This window comes from Parus major, chromosome 1, assembly GCF_001522545.3.
Source record: "Parus major isolate Abel chromosome 1, Parus_major1.1, whole genome shotgun sequence".
NCBI classification, from domain to species: Eukaryota; Metazoa; Chordata; class Aves; order Passeriformes; family Paridae; genus Parus; species Parus major.
In genome coordinates this window covers 13,271,449-13,294,009 of record NC_031768.1, presented here as the reverse complement: position 1 = coordinate 13,294,009, position 22,561 = coordinate 13,271,449, and the positions used below count along the sequence as shown (strand labels likewise).

Sequence of the window (22,561 nt, the reverse complement as noted above, 5' to 3'; positions counted from 1 at the left end):
AGGTAAACCTGACAACCTTTAAGTCTGCACAATACTCACACTGCACTACAGTCCACCAAGGTAGCAGATAAATAATCCAGCTGAGGAGGAGACTGTCCTCTAGCTGTACAACCCCTCAGTGGGACAAAGATCCTCCCATTATTCAGCAGCTGACCTGGGAGTTGCCCAGCACAGATTCTCAGGGCCCCTAACTGCAGCACCAAACATCATCATTACCATTTAGGCAGCATTTTACCTTTTTTGTTCCCAGTCCTTAATAAACCAAAATATTCTGTTCTACAAAGCCATTTCTCAGTCCCACACAGTCTCACCAATCAGACTTCTACTCTCCAAGCCATGAGAAATAATTCACTAAGGAGCTCACAATTATATCTTAAAAAAAAAAAAAAAAAAAAAAAAAAAAAAAAAAAGAAGAGGCAGGCAAGGACACAGAGTGCCAGAAAATACCATCTAGCCACCTCATTTCATTGCAAAAATCAGTTTTCTTGCATGGGAATATGAAACCATCCAAACAGAAGCTGCAATAACCTTGTAAAACCCCTAGTGATGGGAAACACCTGTTTTCCATTGGTCACACAGTAATTTCTGAGCCTCTGCTACTGCTTAGATACATGTGTCCTTGTTCAAAATAGAATTATAACCCTTAACCTAATTTACACAAGAACGTAGGTCAAATTGCTTCACCTGTGTGTATCTACTTATTGCACACCTTTTTCTGACAGAACTTCTATCCCTTATCAGGGAAACACAAAAGGCGAGCTACTAAGGGAAAGGCAGCAGATGGTGACAAGACAGGAAAGGTTATAATGAGATCTGTGAAAGTAGACAAAGAGAGTCGATATATCCAAAGCCTCTTTTTCCTAGCATTGGCATGTAAAAGATTTCAACAAATTCTACTATAAAGAATAAAAAAATCCAAATATATGCAAATACAAGAGTACTGAAAAGGAGGGTTTTGGTGTGGAGCTTGGGTTTGGTTTTGGGTGGTTGTTGGGCTTTTTCTGAGTATTACAAACACCTGTCCATTAGCCACCTGTGGTGACAGCTCTTGCCAAGACAGCATGCTGCTGCACTGCTACTGCAGCTCCTAGTGCCTGTCACATTTCTTTCATGACTGCAGTGAAGTGTCGCATCCCATCTAAATACAACATGGACTCTGAAATAAAGCAGAGAAAAGAGAGAACCACATTAGTACCTCAGTATCAATACTGGGCAACTACAACTGAACAAAGTAACACAAGTAAGAAGTAATCCACACTGTCATCAAAGCATAAAATCTGTGTGGTTTGCCATGAAATCCTGTTATATTATTTAAATTCCAGTAGTTCATCTATTAAAATTACCAGTGTTCCAAGAGAAAGAAATTAATCTTATTTAGAGAGTTATGATAACAATATATTAATGGGATACTTACCTCCGTATGTCTTAGGTACAACTTGTGGGACCTCATTTTCTGATATAAATGTAAAATGGAAAGTATTGGTAGTATGGTGCTCCCTGGTATTTGCATTGTAAACCTCACTGTGTACTCGAATCTGGATATAATTTTTTTCTGTGTAACAGACCTACACAGTTAAAATAATAGTTAGAGCTTGGAATTTATCACCAATGCTGAAAACTGTAACAGATTTCATTACACCATTTAACAAGAAAAGTCACACATTCTCATAACACATTGCTCATTATCAGTGACTGACACTGGGGACAGCAAAGAGAAGGTCTGCTCCTTTTCAAAAGGAAATCAACTCCTACCTGTCCAGAAAGCAGTAGTAAGGATCCAACTTCAACTGGCTTCTGAAACATGATATCATCAACAGATACAATAAAGGGCCTGGAACTCCTGAGGAAGCAAAAGAGAAATTTCTTCTCAAGAATAAAAAAGATGTTTGCAAAAATTTTAAATACCTACTTGTCAGCATTTTGATGAAGGGTACTAGAGAATAAATCTCTTCCTTAAACAGAGGCTACAGAAACTGTTAAGGAGTTATGTCATCACTGGAGGAAATCTCTTACACCAGTGAAGCACACACTTTCTAAGGATATGTTATTGCACCATTATGGTGTCTTATGACCTACACTTGCTGTACAATCTTCACACCATCATTCATCAGGCCTCAGTTTTTCAAGAACTGACACAAACTACTTAACTTTGTATCAGTCTTTGCATACCCCATTAAACTTTCACACAGACCTCTGCTGGGTAACAACTTCAGTTGTTACTTTCTTCCTAAGCTCAAGCAGTTAACAGAAAAAGTTTAGAACCATTTATCTTGTGTACCAAATTCAAAGTTGTAATACTTATTTGAGAGAATGAATATGTTATATGCTTAAAAAGTCCATCTCAAAAGCTTGGTAAGATAAAAGAAAACAGAAAATGGATGTATTTTCTATCTTGACAAGTAATACTTAAAACCCAGGCTCCAAGGAACAAGATGCCAGTCCCTCTGGAAATATGATAGATGCTCCAAGCAAAGTAGCACTGTGCACTAACAGTGCACAATTCTACTGGACACCTAAGTTTTTCTCAGTTCAGACTGTCATTAGGTTGGTTAGCTTGGGTTCCCAACCTCTGTGTATGAGCAAAATGCTCTGGATTATATAAACATTGCAGGTCCACAACTCACCCATAGCTGCAAGCAGTTGCCCATCCCAGTTCAAATGCCTTTCTCATGAGAAAACCCCCAAAGATCCTATTAAAGATGTTCCGTTCCTGTACATAGAAACAAATACTAAATTCTTTTCAAAGACTTGTGTTGAAGTCTGCACTTCAGCTCACAGTATTTAAGAGAAGTCCCAACACCTGAATATATAAAAGGCACTACTGGAATATGTATGTAAAATTCAAAATTCCCAAGGCAACTTTACCTAATAGGAGCTCATCTGACTCATTTGACAGCATAATGTAACAACTCAAAATTGTACCAGCAACCAAAGGCCAAACTTTTTACAAACACTTTGCAAAGAAATTTCTTTACACAGAATGAACAGTCTGGTAAGAAAACAAGGTCATTAAAAATCTCCCATTTTGCAGTGGTAATCCATACAAATAACAAAAAAATTAGCAAAAGAAACTAGGCTCTAAATTGCAAGGACTGCAGAAGCCAAACAAAATAATGGTTTGACTAATCATAGGTTAAAATTCATAGTCAGAGAATGGTTTGGGTTGGAAGTGATCTTAAAGATATCTAGTTCTAACCTCCCTGCCATGAGTTGGGACACCTTGCACTAGACCAGGCTGCTCAGAGCCCCACCCAGTCTGGCTCTGAACATTTCCAGGGATGTGGAATCCACAAATTCTCTGGGCAACCTGCTCCAGAGTCTAACCACAATCACAGTAAAAATTCCTCCCTAATACCTATTCTAAAGCTCTCCTCTTTCAGTTTAAAACCATTACCCCTTGTCTTGTCACTACGTGTCCCTGTAAAAATTCCCACTCAAAGTTACTTCTTAAGTAACTTTCTGTAATTCACTAGTATTTTTCAAAATACCTCTGGATGGCAAATCTCCAGGCCTTTTAGCTTTGCATCTTCCATCCACACTGAATTGGGTGGTAATCTACGACTCTGGAAACTCACTGTCCTTTGGAAGAGACAATAAACATTATAGTCCACAGAATTAGCAGAATTCAGCAAGCCAAAAAAGCATAAATAGCAAATGCAGACACATACAAAAAAAAAAACCCTACAAAAACATAGAACACCAAAATAAACCCAAAACAGAAATTGTATTACTAAACACTCTTCCAGCTGACCTTGATGCCTTATCTAAAGCTGTCCTTTATTTGTTACTGCAATAAACCTATTCTCCTGATCTTTCAAAAACTTCTGCTAATGTGCATGTGAATGAAGAAGTTTAAGAAAGGTACATGAAAGAAAAGATGAATCACAACCACAAAGTGCACACTTTTTCAGAAAAGCCTTGCTCTGCTTTTTAAGTCATAATAGGAAATAAAAGCACAAGGTGAGCTAATAGAATAATTCATCATCAAACATACAGACAGTTTTTGAAGTTTTCAATCCCAGATGGAATGTGGACAAAATACAACTGCTAATTTTAAGGGAAAGCAGGTCTGCCTTTGGTAAACAACTTTAAAAATAACAATTGTATAGACTAATAAGTTAAAGAAATTATAAATTATCAGAAATACAACACTGCACTAATATAATTACATATTTCTCTGTAACTGTTGGCATCAGATGACTTCACAGCAATCTCAAGTATAAGTATGCTAACAACTCCCTCAAATAATATTGTCAGGTATTGTATTTAAAACACATTGCAAGGTTATTTGGTTACAAGGTGGCCAGTTCCTGCCCTCACAGTCTTTTTAATTAGATATCATGGCAGAAAACTGATTATGCAAGTCATGACTGCAAAACCATTCCATTCTCTTATCTGCTTAAACATCATTAATCTTTTTCCTCAGTTATTCCTAACAGCTTGTTTAGAACAACAGAAGACTCTTCTAAGAGCTGCAGATGTCATGTTAAAGTTTGTACCTGCATTTCAAATAAATTGCCACAGAATTTAAATGTGAATTTATACCAGACTACCCTGTTATAAGCACCCACTCAAAAGGCACTTTTCCACAAGATGTCAGTTCTCCTTCACCCCTCCCCTTCTTGCCTTGTGTCCAGTGTATTAAGGAATATGTCATGCACAATATTTCTTTCTTCTGCAGTAGGAGCCATTTTCAGTAAGGAAGCAGTGCTGAATTCAATCCTCTTCATCTTGTTCACTGAATATTTAAAAAAAAAAACAAAAACAAAAAACCCATAGTATTAAAGTTCAAAGAATAAATAAATAATGGCTCTGAAGATTTTAATCTGAAATCAACAGTCTTTCCATTCTTCCTTTTCCCCTGTAAGTTAAAAGCTGTAACTTCGTGGTCCTACAGACCCAAAGAAAAATTTGGATTTTATAATTAACTGCAGTAAAATAAAAATAAAAATAAAGCAGAAGTTCACTAGTACCTCACCAATGTGATAAAGAACTTCTTCACATATTTTATGACACCCACACACTGTTCCTACAGAAAACTTGAGTACTGCCCCCAAAGTACAGAACATATCGAACAAGAAACCCTACAGAACAATAAGCTTCAGGTTTTGCCAATGGTACAAGAATGGAAGTTTATGGCAGAACCCATTGCAGTGATTAAAATTTCAGTTTAAAATAACATCAGTCCAGTTTATTCAGTCTTCAGTTTTTTTTCTAATTCTCCACTTTAAAGTGGATAATTTCCAGCTTGAAATAAATAAGGGTGGTGCTACATGCTCCTTCCCTTGTCTCCCACTTTTCTTTTCCTGAGTTTCTTTCCAAAAGGAACATGGGCACACAGACAGGTGAGGAGCTGTGATGTCCTGCAGGCCCACCATGGGGTAATCAGTTGGCCAGAGTATTAGGAGCCCCTGTGCTGCACTCAGATCCAAAGCAGAGGGAGCATCCTGCCAAGGGAGAAGTCCAGAGGGTGTGCAGAGCCCATCAGAGGTGTCTGTCAGTTTAGCCAAAGAGTTTCAAGCATGTGGTAGCAGGCTTTTAAACTCTCTTACTCTACTGACACAAATGAGACAAAACAAAAACCTGATTTTAAACAAATTAGGAGCATTTCTAAGTAGCAGAACTCCTGAACTTTGCTTCCTCCCAGCTAAGTAGAAACTGAGGCAGATGTGCATACTACCAAGAAATATAACATACATTCCCCTTGCTTGAAGATTTCTTCCTCCTCAGGGCTCTCAGGAATGAGTGGATTAACAAATGCTGGCCTATGGACAGGAAGATTTTTTTTAAGTTACAAACTTTACAAGAATTTGTCCCATAAATACATTATAACAGTCTTCCATTTTTGCTCACATACCAAGTACAAGATGAAATGACATACTTCAGGTTATATGATAAAAATAAATACGGCTGCCAGCAGAATATCACATTAGCTTTAACTCTGAAGAGGCAGTTAAGTGATCCAACCACTACCTGATGCAATCAGAAAAGAGACACATCTATGGTTCTTAAGAAGCTAAAATTGTACTCATAAATTATAATGAAGATTGTTCCAGAAGAAAGCTGTTCAGAAACTCAGCAAATGTAAACATGATGATCTAGGATAGTCTAAACCAAAACTTGACTGGTACCATTCCTCCTGGAATAGAAGAAGCACAGTGCTGCATCTAGCAAGTGTTTTTTATAACCTACATATTCCCTTGACAGCCTTATCAACAGCCAAAAGCTGTTTACCACGTGTACCACTTATCAAAGATTATGACATGCCTTGAGCACACCATTTCTATGTTTATTCTACTGCACAGATAAGTTTACTTTAACCAACTTTTATAGCATTTAATTATTTGCACAAGTAAAAACAAACACTTACTCTCAAGAGCTATTCTTCCCCATAGTTTCTGATTATTAATTTTCAACTTTCAGCATTTATACAAACGCTGAGAGCAACATACATATACATACATGCACACACACACACAGACCTGCTGAACAATTCACCTCTACCCCAAGCCTTTACTTGGTCTGGCAACAAGAAGCAGAGAGGAGCTTTTCTTTTAAAACAAACTGATCTTTCCTGGTTTGCTAAATCTCTGAAAATCCACCAGTTCCTTCTCCATCACAGAGCTCATTTCCCCTCAGCTCAGCAAACACCTACATCAGCTCTCCTGGCCAAGCCCCAAGCTGCTGAGATGCAAGTTTGCAACCCACACAACCCTGCTTCTGTGAGGCTACAACAAACCTAACATATCCTGTACCTGTCTGAAGGGTTTTGACCTCACATAAATACCCTCCTTATATGGACAGAATGCTTCCGAAACACAGCTGGCCTGTGGCCAGCCAGCTTGTACAACAGCCACTGAAGTTTGCATCTATCTGCACAAGTCCATGTAGACTTGTTCTCAGTCAATCTGCTACTCTGTAATTACATCAGATTTGATGTCATTCTTTTGAAAAATTAGCCTTTAAAATGGGAACCATAATATAATTTGTTTTATTAATATATAATATATTCACTGGTTCTAGAACAAGTCTGAAGAAAACAAACCTAGAAACTACTTCTAATGTTATCAGGACCACATAATTATATCAAGTAAAACCCTTTCATTAAAGACATCTTTGTTAAATACAAGCAAGTACTTAAACTAATTAGAAACAGAGAAATGTTTATTACTTGGGCAGGCTATATAGGGAAAAAGTAAGAATTACAGCTAATTTTTCTGATGATGGAGTCATAAACCCAAATGGCAACTGAGCAGCCTCTTATTCTGATAACTAAGGAATTATAGAGAAAGTAAAACCAGAATAATAACAAAATAAGTGTCTGGGGTTTTTTTAAGTTCTGTGGGAATACTTACCAGTTCCATCTTAGTTACAAAAGCAAGTTTTAACTTGAATTATTCTGATGACACCTATTAAGTGTCTATTAGGGAATTAATGGTATTATTCACTCAAAGACTATTTAACCACTGAAACGCAATCATTAGTTCAAACAACTACTAGAAAGCAGGTGGGTTTCTGGCAGACTCATTCACTTCTGTGTTCACTCAGACCAGTCACTCAAACACAAAGAAAAATCTGTTTTAAAAAAGGGTCAGATCCCAAGACTACCAGCAATTCCTGGTATCAAGACTGCTAAAGTAAGTCTGAAGTTTGTAACAGATAAGGTCACGCCAGCAGAAAGTATCAACTATGTGGTTTATTTACCACCTACATTATATGGCTTCTACACATACAGAGCAAGTTACCATGTTTGCCATTTTCAGCACACCTAAAGTCAGGAAACTTTTCCTGTCCTACAAATTACCGTTTATTCTCTGGGTCTCGGGCCACCATGACAAAGGTTGCATCTAACACAGGGCTGTAATCACCACCATGCAGCTAAAAGAGACAGGAAAAAAATACATTACTGAATTCTAAAATTGGAAATGTGCTTAGCAAGCTATTTAGTTGACAAACTATTCAATCAACTGTTAATTCTGCTTACTTTCACATTCTGTCATTCCTTCCAACACCTCTCACAACAGGTCAAAGATAAGGAAATAATTAAAACTTTCATTTCAGGAATTCTGCAATGTAAACATTTATCAAGGAATGCTTATTAAAAACGCTAAGCTGGGAGGGGAGGAAATCAATCCAGTCATTGTAAAAGGACTCACTTAACCTTTACTCTGAGAAATGCCACAGCTTTTTTTTTTTCTTTTTTAATATACCAAATTGCCACTAATGCCAGCACTGTAAGGAGTAAGAACAAAAAGGTAAGAAGTAAGAACAAAAAGGTAACAAGTTCAGAACAAAAAGGTGTAACATTATCTTCTACATTAGAGACTTTACTTAGGGAGAACAATTGAATAATACAAAAAATTTACCTGTTTACCTGAATTATCACAGAATCATGAAATCACAGAATTCTTTGAATTAGAAGGAACCTTAAAAGACATCCAGTTCCAATCGCCCAGCCATGGGGAGAGACACCTTCCAAGATCAGGTGGCTCAAAGCCCCATCCAACCCACCCCTGAACACTTCTAGGGATGAGGCATCTCTGCTTCTCTGGGAAACCTGCTTCAGTACCTCACTGTCCTCACAATAGATAATTTCTTCCCACTATCTCATCTAAATCCATTCTCTCAGTTTGAAGCCATTCCCCCTTGTCCTGTCACTATATGCTCTTGTAAATTCCCCCTGAAGCACCTCAGGCCTGTCGTAAGATGGAGAGAAGTCACAGGAACTAACCTGCAGCATGTGCATCTTCACTTCCATGGAGGTCTTCCCAACCCAAGAAACATTGCCTGTGAATTTGATGTCACAGTCTGGATGTATAATCTTCTGGCACAAATCTACAAGACAAATATTAGGGGCTACTGGAGATGGATCACTCACAACAAATACTAGACAGGCCAGATTCTCCAGGACCTTTATGTGATCTGAAAGTGCCAATACACACAAAGACAACCCAGAAAAGACCGTTGTTGCAAGGAACCACACTGCTCGTCTGCAGTTTCTGCCTCTGCAGACTTCTGAAGCCAAAACAGGAGTAGGAAGCAGGCACAAAGGTAGACAGCAGAACCAAGGGAGTGTTCAGCAGAACAGGCAACACAAGCAAGGTCCAACTCCACCAGAACAAACACTGTTCGATAATGAAGGTAAGAATCTGCATGCCAGAATAAAACTAAACACTAAAGTGCAAGAATCATGAAAGTTGATTTTGAAGGGAAATTACATATGAAATGCTGAAAAGCATCTACAAAACCATCTTCCCATCTCTTGTCAACAAAAGCCAGAAAACTTCAAAGCTAAAACAAGATGAAGTGAACTAAACAGGAGTGAAAAAGGTATCCTCAATAACAACCATGGGAAGGTAGAAGCTGATGAAAGAGTCAGACAAACAGATGAAACTATTTTATTTACTAAGTTGCCACTTACTGATTTTATCGACCAGAGCTGTAACTATGGATAAAGGAGACCTTTGCTGCATTTCCTGCTTGGTGTGAGTGTAGCAAACAAGAACTGTGAAGAGATCAAAAATGGAGCCAGCTCTTTAACAAAAACATAAGTGGAGCAGATCAAAATCATATTTGCAAAGTATAAGAGGTACCTGGAAAACATAAACTGAAGTATCCTACTATAGGAGAGCACAACTTCCACATTTTCACATATGTAACACATGGGCTTGTTATAGAGAAAACAGCAGCAGCTGTCTCAGTTTTATGCATATTTACTTACTACAAAGATAAATTTAACTAAGCATTTTAAACCAGCTCATGACTTGACTTCCAATCCCACATAATCTCCTCACTCTACCACTGCAGCCCCCCTGTCTCAGACTCTTCCTATCTTCTATTTTGATTTCATGAAGGCTGTCCAAGGATACATGCTATCTGAGGACTTTTTAAATGCTGATTCATTTAAAGAGGTGGAGATTAAATAAATGGTGCCTTACAGGCACAAAACCATAGTCAGAGGTATTTATCACACTGCAATTACTACTAGCCAAACCACTATTTAAACTAATTAGCTTTGTTCACAAAAGCACATTCAAATAAACAGACTCCTTGGAGTAATTCAAGGCTATTTTTTTCTAGTGTTTGTGTAATTTTCACTCACCACAGATCTTCATTATCAAAAGTATCTGTCTGGTACTTAATGAGATAAGAGAGAAGGAATCCCCATATATGGACCATTCACTTCAGAGCTAGACTTGATGATCCTTGTGGGGCCCTCCCAAACCAGAATATTCTGTGATTTGTGATCTGGAAGATCTCTATCCTTCCAAGCAATCTAAGATTTTTTTTTCCTAATGTTTACTGAAGTCCCAATTCTAAAACCTTTTAAGCCTATTAACTTATTATATCAATATGACCACCCCAAATATTTAACTGTTTAACTGGGACAGCATCTTGGTTAACCCAAAACAATACATCCCCAGTGGAACTGCCTGGAGCCCAGTATTACTGCAAACAAGGCAGAGACATTCTGTACTGTCACAGGAAAAAAATTAGATCTTCACAGATTTCAGGGAAAATTAAACAAGGCACAGAATGAAAAACGGGTTCATCCCATCCAGCAATGCAGGGTAGCCAATGGTTTGAAGTCTTCTTTTCTAATTCAGGACAGATACTGAAACCAGTAACCTCCAACTCCCAGGAAGAAAAAGCAGTCATGCAGCTATTTCATCTATCCTCAGTGGACACGCATTCATTTCCTTCTCTGCCTTCCTCCATTTTGTCCATCTGGACTCTCCAAAGGAACAGAAAAAAGATGGTCTATTCACAACTTCCCCTTGATAAGCACTTAATTCTTCGTCAAAACCTCCATCAAAAAGCTCCCAACCAACTATGGAACTCAGATGAAGGAGGAAGTCACCTGGTGATGTTTTAAGAAAAAGTATCTCCTAATTCTATTAACAATCTGACACTCATAACACAAAAGAAAAAATGTATACTTTTCAAGACCACAAATAAATAAAAAGGAGAAAAAAATTAAGAAAGCTAACTCATGAAACAACTGAGTTGGTTTTACCCTTAACGACAATTTGCAGAATCCAAGAACATACAACAATTGTTTTTCATTTGTTCTCAATGGATATGTTACAATCTTTCCAGGTTATACTTTCTTCTCCCCAAAGGGAAGATTAAAATATTTCTATTGCAAATATAAATATTCCATCTCATTAACTGTTGGTGGCTTTAGCAGTTTTTGTTGAGATTTTTTTAAGATTCAAAAAAAAATCTTAATCTTTCATTTTCAATATGCACTCCACAAATTTTCTCTGAGTTCACACTCAATACAAATTCATAATCTAGGATCACTTTTCAGTAAATTTTTTTTGCAGCTGGTCGTTTAAAAATCTGACAGAGGCAGGAAGCCAAAAAAATTTTGCTTCCATCAGTTCTGTATCATCCTTCCTTCTCTTGTAATACCAGTGTCCTTTTTTTTTCCTTCCCTTCTGAGATGTCAGAATTATGGGTTTCCCTCTGAGGTCATATTGTGTCACACCAACCAGTGCTCAGCAGTAATCAAGCTCACTTTGTGCAGCCTTTACGGGGGCATAGGTACATACCTCCTAAACTGTCAAGATCTTCAAGTATCCTTCCAAACCTGCAATATAGGGGTTTGACAATTAAATATTTACATACAGGGCAAACAGAAGTTAACCATTTCCTGCAGGTGTAACATGGTTGCTTTGTTACCTTACGCTGTTGTGTACATTCAGGTACTTTTCTCTTATTTCAGGCTGACTTCCTAAAGGTAGAATAACTTCCAAGTAGCTATCCTTCATTCTCCTAGGAGGGAGATCTTCCTGCCGTTTTGCCAGTAAAGTATGAAGAGCTTTTCTTTCTTGCATTGCTTGCACATGATCCCTGGTAAGAAAAAAATCTTTATTCTGAAGTACAAGAAGATAACCAAAACCCTAACTAAAAGATATCACATCAATGACTATTGAAGTTAAAACCAAAAGGTAGTAGAAATAGCAAGACACAGTGAGTGTGCCTTGAAAAGAAAGTGAAATGCACAAAATGAGAGATGTGAAGCAGAATTACTGCAGAAATCTTTGAAATAGTTTGTGTACAAGTGGCAAGCACATACTTCACACTAATGAGATTAACAAAATGCATCTAATTCTGAATGCTACCAAAAACATTGCCCTTGAAAAGAACAAATCACACATAATTTTATCTATGAGGTTTTGTGCATATTCATGTCATCCAGAGCTACAGTGTCACAAAACTTCCCATACTACCAATTTTAAAAGTCTGACCATCAATTTGCAATCTCTTCCAAGAAGTAAAGTAAATGAATAGTGTTGGATAGCACTAACAAGAGAACTAATCTGCTAAGACTTGCCATCACCCACAAGTGAGTTCCCCTTTGGAACATCAGTTCTAACAGCAAGCTAAAAGACAAAGAAAACTAACCTACTTCTTTCTCTCTTCCTACCCAGATATCTTAAAATTATACAGGAAAGTTATGGAAAGAAACAACACAGAAAAGGGAGAACAATTCCTTCAGAGCTGCTTTTCCAACACTACCAAATAAGAGGGACTGCAATTCTCACAGTGGAGAAGGGTGCAACTTACTGTCACTTCTTTCCAGTCTACCAAGTTGACTCCTTGCACAGGTACCTATCTACAAGATGTAACAGTCTTTCCCAACAGCCTCTCTTACCTATTCCAAAGTTCCCTCCCCTTAGAAGTGCAACCTGACTGAATAAAGCAAGAATTTCATAACATCCCTAGGATCAATATCCATCTATTAAAAACCTAAAGGTTAAACATGCAACAGTTCTGGTATGAAGCCAAGAAGTAAGCAAAAATATGTATCATTTCATAGAGCAAGAGAATGCACAAAACACTAAGCAACCAAACTTAATGTTAAATTTCTGGATGTGTGCCATTCCTTCAAGTTGTGTTTGCTGTTTCAGTGACACCGTGTTTAACAAAAGCAATTAAACAAAAAAAAAAAAAAAAAAAAAAACCACAAAACAGAAAACCTTTTCACCAAAAAGAAATCTTTTCTTAAGTTTTGACTTTGGATGAATTCTGGATGTTAGCCACTTAATATGAAGGCTTACTTGGCTTAAGTATTATTTCAAAAAGTCAAGCTTCAACATATTTATATTCCCTTTTTTCTGTTTAGTAAGTTCTGGGGAAATACAAATATCCATGATCAAAGGGAGTGAAAGCCAAGCAGAAAACTTAAGTTAGATTCATTTGTTTGTTTGTTTTAAACATGAGATGTGGTTTACTTCATCTGGGCAAGATGATACCATGGAGTTCAGAGAAAACAGAAAGATAACAACCTCCTGTAGAGGGTTAATGTTTAAAGTTATGCCACTGCATAGAAACAGAATATTACTGGATGACTAAAGAAAGATGCAAGGTCCAAGATGATGCATCTTCATGCTTTTAAAAAAGAATTTTTCCAAGGTCTTTCAGTGAAAGGCTTAAAAGAAATTAATTAGAAAGTAAATCAGAAATTTGTCTACGAACATAAAGAAACCTAACAATAAAAATTTTACAATATTTGGTTTTCACCAGCTCCATCCTGGCTCCTCTGAGGTCAGCAGCAGAATTCTTGACTTCCACTTCAGAATGTGCTCTTCAATATGCAGAAGTATTAGACTCAATGCAGTAATATTTTTCAACAGACAAATACTGTTACACACTACAGTACTAGTCATACAGTAATAACAATTCATCTCAATATTAACTAGTACCTGCTCTAAACATTCTGAGGAATTTTTATATATTTCTGTAATAGCCCCAACACCATCTAGACTATATTTAACAATGAACAGATTAATAGTTTTACCTGCAATTTAAGTACAAAACCAGAACAAACACATAAGCTAGATATTTCTTTTTAATAATGAATACACAATGCCACTGGCCCTTACAAGAGAAATCACAAACCAAAGTCTCCTTTTAGCAAAATTAATGGTTAAAGATGTTCCCCCAACATGCATCCCTTCTCTCTCCCAGCATTCCAGATATATGTACATCAGTCCTTCCCTATCTCCCTTTTCAGGACCCCTATCAAGCTGTTCCTCAGATTTGTCCTCTTTAGTCATTCTGTGGCCTAACTAACTAACTCAGTTAAATCCCCAGCTGTTCAGTCTCCACACATATCAACTCTTTGACACCCCATTTTTGAAGTGGGCTCTCAAAGGCTACACAATCCATGCCCACCAAACCTCTCTGTATTAAACCTGTCACTCTCAAGCACTCCCATCTGTGGTCTCCCTGGCTTTCCTTCTTCACAGTAGCTGAAGGATTCAGTACTCTGCAAAATATTTCTGCTGTATTTTGTACAGCACAAGAGAAGTACCTATCTAAGCAAAACACTGCTGCAGTGATCCTGGCCTCAGTCTGCTCTTCTTCCACGATGGGAGCAGTGGGAAAAAAAAAAATAAAAGAAAGAACATCAGACTTGACCAGAGCCCCCTAAAATCTCAATTTTCTAATGGTATATTGTTCCTCCTCAGCCATTCTGGTATGTGGGAAAGGCTTTTTCATAAACAATTTCTAGAGCCCTTTCTAACTGACTTGATGAAAAGTTCAAGCCCCCTCATGCTTAGATACTACTCTTACTAACCAAAAATCAGCTTACCAGATTCAGACATTTTTTATTAGAATGCCTAAAGTTGTGTTTAGATACACTGAGTCCAAAGGCCTGGACACATCAGACACTTCACCCAGGCAAGCCTCTCTTCATTTCCTATCATTGCACAAAGTGGGAAAAAAGAGCTCGGCAAACACAGCCAAAATTTACAAAAAACATGGGACCAACCAAACTGCAGTGTGTATTCCTCCAGACTGCTATATTGACTTCTCCAGACTGTAACAGCAGAGGGTTACAGTCAACTCTGGCTTATTCAGTGTAATAGGGGGGGAAGAAAGTAACTTGAATAAAGCAAAACCATCAATTATTTAAAGAATATGAAAATTAATCAAAAATTAAGTTAGAACAGATAAAGGAAATGCTCAAGATGCTCCTGATTAAGGAGACCCTGATCCCAAGCTGACAATTTTCCAAAGAGACATGGGTGCCATTCGGAATGCAGCCTGCTACACAGTGAACAAGCTCAGCTGCCTCTGAATGATAAATCCACCATGTGGGCAATCTACCTAGAGATAATTCAGGAGGTAACAGCAACACAGCATTGACAGCCAGACTCTACAGCTCCAAACTCTCATTGGATTTAAAGCTAGTGGGACACTAGCTTTACTTAAATCTTGTAAACACCAAGATCAGGTATTTTGTTTCAGAGAAATCTTAGAAGTTTTTGATCCACAAACTACCAATTCGGAAGATTTGTTTCAATTACTTTTTAGTGGGATCTTTTTCTTCCCCTGACAGCAAGCTAACTATAGGTAACTTCCACTACCACAACTCTGAGCTCCACCTTGGTTTCACAAATGAAGTAAAATACATGTAATGCACACTGTACCTCCAGTTGGTAGATGCTCCCACTATATCCCTCAATTTGCTCCGCACTAGAAAAAAACAAAACAAAACAAAAAAAAAACAAGGCAAATCAAGCTTAGTTCTGCAAGTGATAAACATGAGGTTACCTGGTGTTAAAGGCACAATCCTCATCCCAGAACAGGAAAATTAAGCAAATTCATGCAAAGAGCAGCCGAGAAATGAAAGTTTGGCCAAATTCACTGCTGCTGTTAGTAGGCATATCACAGTAATGGGTTGAGTAACATGGTGCCATAGATTATTGCATATAGTCAACAAAGAGTGCCTGTTAGTTCAATCAGTCACCTCCAATGCTAATTAACAGCTGAAAGACAGCATGGATCAAGATTAGATTGGGGAATTTTGATGTGAAAATATTACAGCCTAAACACAAACTGTGGAGATAACACAAATCAGAAGTCATAAAAGAACTTAAAAGGGAACAGTGCAGCTGGGAAACAGGGAATGAGGAGAATACCAATTAAATAATCCCACCCACAAAGGCAGGCAGTATCAGCAGACTGGTTCTTGCCAGCAGGGTTTCCTAGCCCAAACTTTTAGCAGTCTGAAAGAACACAGTGTTAAAACACAGAACACAGGCCTATGAAAATAATTCTGGCCCTGTTTGCACTCTCAGAGTTAATACTATTTCTGCACAAGTTTTTCCTAAATTTCAAGAATAATCTGCATAAGCATCTTTTCTACTCTTTCTTGGATGAGATAATTAAGTGTGCTAAGGTCCCATCAAATCTACCAAACTACTCCACAGCTGTTAGGCAGGTGATTGTTGGCTGTTTGGAAACACCTGAAAACAAGGAGCAACAATTCTCAAGCTCAGAACAGAAGCTAAGAATTGTATAGAAGGGACTCCTTGCCTATTTGCAAAGATTTTTGATACAAAGAAGTTCAAATATTAGGGACATATCAAGGAAGAGCAACCAAAAAATATTCAGAATTTCATGGTGAAATTGAAAGAGGCTGCTGGTGAGTCATAAGTTGATCCTTTATCAGGCTTGGCATTTTTCAAGCTAAATTCCCAGTCTGAGTATTCACAGTGATCAGCAAGCTGGCCTATAAATGGTGGGACAAGCCTAGCTGAATTCCTAGGATTTAAATCACATTCGACTCTCTCAGTCAAATCCACTCAGCTCTGCTCCCCTCCTCCTCAGTCACTTCAGCTTCTGCCCAAGTCCCCCCACACCACCTCTACTGCCATTCCCCAAACCTCCCCTTCCCTGCTCCTTGCCCTGCAGCACCCTCAGCCCCTGTCCCTACACTCCCAGCCTGTTTCTGCTATGCCTGCCTGCTACAGAAGCATCAGCCTGAGCCAGAGGCAGGCAAGGGAATGACTGATAGCCAGCACATGGATCCAGTGATTCACCAACAGCCAGCAAACACCAGAGTCTGTGGCTGACCCCAGCACCAGCTCTAGCATCCTAACAAACCTCTGATTTGGAAGCAAATTTTCACAAAAATTGTGGAAAAATCTCTTTGAGATTTGTGGCTCATCTATTTTGGCTGACATCAACAAAATGTTCTGGAAGATGAGAAAGACAAGAAGACAGGCAGACAAAGACAAAAGATAGATTGCTTAGGCCTTATTTTTTCACAAAATTAGGCTAAAAATTTGTTTTGAAATTAGAAGACTTCTACTACTAATTCAAAGAACGAAAAAAATATTCAAGGAAAGAACCTGATTGAAAATTTTGAGAGTTGATTTCTTTTGGAAACAGGGAAGTTCTGATTCCTTTTTCCTTAAGCAGCAGCATGCTTGCTTACAGAATAGGTATTACTTTCTTGTTACTCATACTCCACCTGTGAGGCTGCCATACATGCATTTGATCAATACAGTGTTAGCAGAAACACTGTTACAGCTTCTAGAACACAAAACCTCAATTTTTCAAGAGTGTAAACTGTGCTGGGATGAACAGGGAATAATCGGCACTTTCTCTTTGTTTAAACTAAATTCATCTTCCTTTTCGACTCTATAGAGGTAAAAAGCTCTGAAAAAAAATCTCAGGTCCAAACCTGCAAAAATGTATAGAAGCTGTTAGTCCCATTTAATACATCTGATTTCAGCTTTAGGTATAAAAATAAGTATTTTCCAGGCTGGGGACATGTCGCCCTGAGAATCAGGCCCTCGATACTGTTTTTCTACATGCTCTAGCTACTTTCCCAGGAAAGTAACTATAAACATAGGTGTTTATACATTCCATTAAAGATATGCCTTGTGATGAACATCTCTCATGGCCAGCACGGTTAGGAAGATGTTAACCTGACTATCCAATCCCTGGTCATGGTCAGAAACTTACAAATACTGAAAAGAAAAATAAAGCTCTCTCTTTCTTTCACCACACCTCAGACTGCGTCTGTGTGATTTTGTGTCCAATAGCGACAGGAACACATTAAAATTTTTATCTAAACAATAAAAAGGACAAAGTGTAAAGCATTTTTAAATGCTGTGAAGCCAAATCTAGTCCATTTTACAGCTCATAAGTACATAGTTTTTAACATTTCCATTCTTTTTCCTCCTGTGAAGACTATCTTGCTCTTCTAGGTATTAGAAATTTATGTAAGTAACAATAGAAATTTAAATAAGAAAAACACAAAAATCTATAAGCTATTTCTTTTCCTATCTGTCAAATGTCTTAAGTGTGCAAAACAGTTATAGCAAATGGGACTTCTCCATCATGCTCACATCAGCATATTTTTCAGTATCTCCTAACCTGTGATCATTAGATCATCAATGCCAGAGCAGCAGGGTCTGAGTTTATTTGCACTGTGCTGTGGAAAAGGACATGAGAAGAGCAGCTGGACCAGATCACAGCATTCATCTCTACCAGTGAGGTTCATTCCACTCGTGCTGGTATCTCCCCAGCTGCATCCAGGTTCAGGCAGACCACCAGCTTTGGTACAGAGCTTGGTCTGGACTTAGCTGAAGGATGCAGATTCAAATGTCTAAAATGAAGCCAACTACTGCAGGAGCTGCTGCCACGAGAAATTTTGTATTCCATAAGCTTCTTAGAAATGTTTTATCCAGCACCGCAGACAGAGATTAAGTGCAACACTGACACAATTAAGACCAGGGCCATTCACCAAAGGCAAAGGGGCTTTGAGCAAGGCAACAGAGAAGAACAATGACACTTCATTTTTCACCAATGCTAAAGTAAGGAAAAACAGTAGCTGAGTAAGTTTAGTGTTACAGCAAATATTTTAATATGTACAAGTTACCACAACACACCATTATTCACATGAATGGGTGACTGTCCTGTGGAGTACAAAACACAAGTTAGATTAACAATGAAAAGAAACAATGCAATTTACATTTAATAAGGAGCTACTTGATTATTCTACCTGCTTCAGTTCCATTTAGGCACATGTTCCTTAATTTTAGTAACTGCAGGCAATTTATCCTTCCCTCATTTATAGTCAGTGTCTTTTTGTTTTCAACTCAGTTTGTCTTTTCAAGCCAGCTTTCCAGTTCCATGTCCACTGACTCTGTGTGGTATCTGCTTGCAGTGTAATCCCAAATAGTTCTTCAAACTCGGGGCTACCATGTACTGTTGACAAACAGTGCTAACTTTGGAAAGAGTATCTGGAGCACTTTTCAGGAAGTGGGATGAGAGTTTTTCCATTTGGACTCATTTTGGACATTTTGGAAAATTCCAAAGTCCTGCTTTGTGTAGCCTTTGGGAAAGCCATGGAAGAAGTGCGGGCATCCCCAACAGGAACCCAAAATTGTGAAAATGAAGCACGTGAAAAACTAGTACGAAAAAGTATTTGGTGTTTTGTGAAAGCATGGATACCAAATTAAAACTATAGTTTACATAACAGTAGAATAGTCTACATATCAACAAAACTTTTAATTTGAATAATTATGAAACAGAATCTCAAATGTTTACAGTGATTGTAGTCCACAAAATATTAGTAGCCCTTGGAGTGCCAGGATGACCTCACTGTTTCACTATTTTTACTGGCCTTCTAGATGACATCATTTTCAAATATTCAAATAAACAAACAGGGCAAGTTGCAAGTATGCAACATCCTGTACCCTTGCTTCTCTCCTTTAACCTTCTAAATTGCCATTTATTAACAATGAAAATAATTTCTCTAACAACAAATAACCCTCATTTTCTCTTTTATTGGATAACCAGTAACTATTGGTGACTTCTGTTTAGAAAAGAAAAGGAAAAAAGAAGATCTCAGAAATAAGCAGAACTTCATGAAGGAATTATTTGTACCTGGCTCCGGCCTTTTTCCTCCTGCCCAGTACAAGGGATTAGAATGCAAGAAAAACTTTTTTAAAACTTATGAAACAGGAGCATTATGGTTTATAACTATTAGAGCACTGAAACAAACTTTCAACACAAAGCTCTATTGACAAGAGCAATTTCACGAGGCAGTGCTGCTGATCCGATTAGAAGATTTCTACAAATTTGCAAAATTAGCAGGATTGACAGATTAAAAGTTCTGTAAGGCATTATTTCCACTCAATTCCCCATTTCTTGGCCATTTTCTCCAGTCTCGTTGTACCTATCTGCATTACATTGACTTTCTATCAAGACCTAAGCTGAGCAGCAGTTATCCTGCCAGAAAAGAACCTTCTTCTGCCAAGGCTGAAGAACCAGAGGACCCTCTAAATTTGCAATTTCAGTAACTTAGCATATTTGTGCCATTCACTTCCAAACACACAGCAATTTTCTGCTGCTTCCTAAATACTTACACCATGAGCTAACAGACAAGGGCACATTCATTATCCAAACCATACTAATATATGAATGGACATCACCTGAAAAAATAAACTCCTTAGTAACATCATTAAATCTTCTGGAGCACAGCAATTTACCTTCAGACATGTTGGGAAGCCCTGGGGAGGCACTGGTCCCAGAAGTGAGTGTCCTAGCCAGAACAGAAGGAAGTTTCCTCATGATGCACAACCTATAGGCAGAGCAGAAACATTTAGTGTCATTAAAAGTAATCCCATTAAAACAATTTAGGATTTAATTTTGGAATTATGCTGGTGACTTCAGAAACACTAGTCCTTATTTTCAGCTTGATTTTTAGAACTAGATACCATCAGTGCAATGGTTCCAAGACAGTTGAAATTCCAACTGGCACCTTTCTTTGTCTAATAACAAGAAGAATGTTTCACTGGCAGTAATTGTTCTCTTTACTGACTATTCAGATATCCTGAGAGAACCAACTTAGACTCAACACCAGCTTTTACCCTGTAGCGTCTTAACACAGATAAGATGGGTCCATGTGTCTCTAGGAAATCATCCATGACTCTAACAATACACTTCTCCTGCACTTGGCTGGTGTGCACAGCAGTGGAAGGAGGAATATACCAAAAAGGATTTCACAAGGTCTCACAAGCAGTCCCATTCAGCTAAGCCTGGTTTTCTCCTCTATGGCTTAGTATTGCAGCAACTCAAAAAAACCTAAAGTGTCGGATGTGATCCTCTTAGCCATTAAGCAAGGAGGGACAACCATAAAACAGAGGATGTAATCCACCCACAATTCACTAAGTGTTCTATAAGGTACTAGCCAGCACTACTCCTCTAGGCAAGCGTAACTGCGGTAACACAAAAACACGGTGTGTAAAACCACTTGTAATAGTTCACAGCATCATCCTGACAAGGCATATGGATTGCTGGTCCCTTAACTTTCCTCTTCTGGGACTGGGATTCCACCTCACAAAAGGAAATGTGGCAGGTTCTCAGGCACCAAGAGAAAAGCAAGGCCATTTACACATCTCTATCCCTCTCTCTTCCCTTCACGTATATCTACACATATATATCATGAACACAAAAGCTTTCACTGTCTGCAAATACACACGGAGACCTTGAGAAAGACAGAAAACAAACACACACACGAAACAAAAAAAAAAAAAAAAAAAGAAAAAAAAACTCTGAAGGCAGCGGAGTCCCGTATGCATCAAGAATGACGTGAATGGCGATGGTGAAACGCCTCTGCGACTGCTTCAGCCTCCGGGTCCGGTGTGTCACAGCCGGGCCAGCAAACACTGCAGCCGCACCCCGCAGGGCCCACTCACGCCCGGTGCCCCAGACCGGCCCATTCTCCGCGCCCGAGGCCGCGCTGCCCGCGGCGCTGCCCGCGTTTCGGGGTGCCCCACCCTGCCCCTCACGGCGGAGCTCAGCGCGGCCGCGGGGCACGGCCTCCCCTGTGCAGGCCCGGGCCCGCCGGGGGGCACCATCTCCCCCGGCCGCTATTCCCCACCCGGGCCGGAGACGCGCGGGCCGCCTTACCGGGTGGGCAGCATGGTGCTCGCCGGGGCTGTCACAGCTGGGCCGCGCCTGCCCCAGCACCACGGTCCCCCCGCACCAGTGACTCAGGGCTCGCCGCGCACACGGCAGGCTCCGGGCCGCCTGCAGCTGGGAGCCGTCGCCCTGCCCACCCCGGGATCCCCGGGCGGCACCGCCCGGCCCCGGCCTGCCCCGTGGCCCCGCGGCGCGGCCGCTCCCTGGGGCGGAGGTTGGGGCAGGACACCGTTAGTCGTCGGGCGGGCCCTGCTGGGACTTGCTTTTAATGAACCTCGTTATTTTTTTTCTTTTTAATGCTCCGTTTTTCCGCTGTGTCGTGAGGAAGGCGGGCTGGTGGCGCTCAGCTGGGAGCTGTGCCCGGAGCCTGAGGCGCGGCCCGAGCCGTCACACGGCCGTGGGGAACACGGCCTCCTGCCCCGGCCCGTCACTTGGTGGCACTGCTAGAGAAGGTAATTGAGATCCTCGGAATTTCCTAAAGAGAAGAGGCTTAAGAGCTTGAAGAGTGACGTTATCACTCTGTACAACTCCCTGAAAGGAGACTGTAGCCAGGTGGGGGTCAGCCTCTTCTCCCAGGCAACCAGTGACAGGACGAGAGGACACAGTCTTAAGCTGCACCAGGGGAAGTTTAGGTTGGACATTAGGTAGAGCACTTTCTTCACAGAAATTAACATTAACCCATTGGAATGGACTGCCCAGGGAGATGCTGGAATCACTGTCCCTAGAAGTGTTTAAAGAAAAACTGAGTGTGGTACTCAGTGCCGTGGTCTGGTTGACACGTGTCATGGTTGGTGTTCGGTCACAGGTTGGACTCAAT

The 22,561-nt window shown here is 39.5% G+C and overlaps 1 protein-coding gene across 3 annotated transcripts; it reads right to left on the bottom strand.

The window, feature by feature from the left end:
• Positions 1 to 843: 843 nt before the first annotated feature.
• ACOT9 (acyl-CoA thioesterase 9) lies at positions 844 to 21,864 on the bottom strand. Of its 3 annotated transcripts, XM_015626540.2 has the most exons (16): positions 21,733 to 21,864; positions 20,310 to 20,401; positions 18,705 to 18,731; positions 15,450 to 15,495; positions 11,689 to 11,859; positions 11,559 to 11,596; positions 9,422 to 9,505; positions 8,732 to 8,835; positions 7,805 to 7,878; positions 5,698 to 5,765; positions 4,627 to 4,738; positions 3,489 to 3,579; positions 2,625 to 2,710; positions 1,753 to 1,840; positions 1,415 to 1,565; positions 844 to 1,156 (listed from the first exon to the last, which is right to left on the bottom strand). In XM_015626540.2, the coding sequence occupies exons 1-16, from the start codon at positions 21,744 to 21,746 to the stop codon at positions 1,098 to 1,100; spliced, it is 1,305 nt and encodes a 434-aa protein (XP_015482026.1). In that variant the 5' UTR covers positions 21,747 to 21,864; the 3' UTR covers positions 844 to 1,097. The 3 variants fall into 3 exon arrangements, with proteins under 3 accessions (XP_015482026.1, XP_015482036.1, XP_015482046.1); XM_015626550.2 differs by lacking the exon at positions 18,705 to 18,731; XM_015626560.2 differs by lacking the exons at positions 15,450 to 15,495; positions 18,705 to 18,731; positions 21,733 to 21,864 and having other exon boundaries at positions 20,310 to 20,402.
• Positions 21,865 to 22,561: the final 697 nt, after the last annotated feature.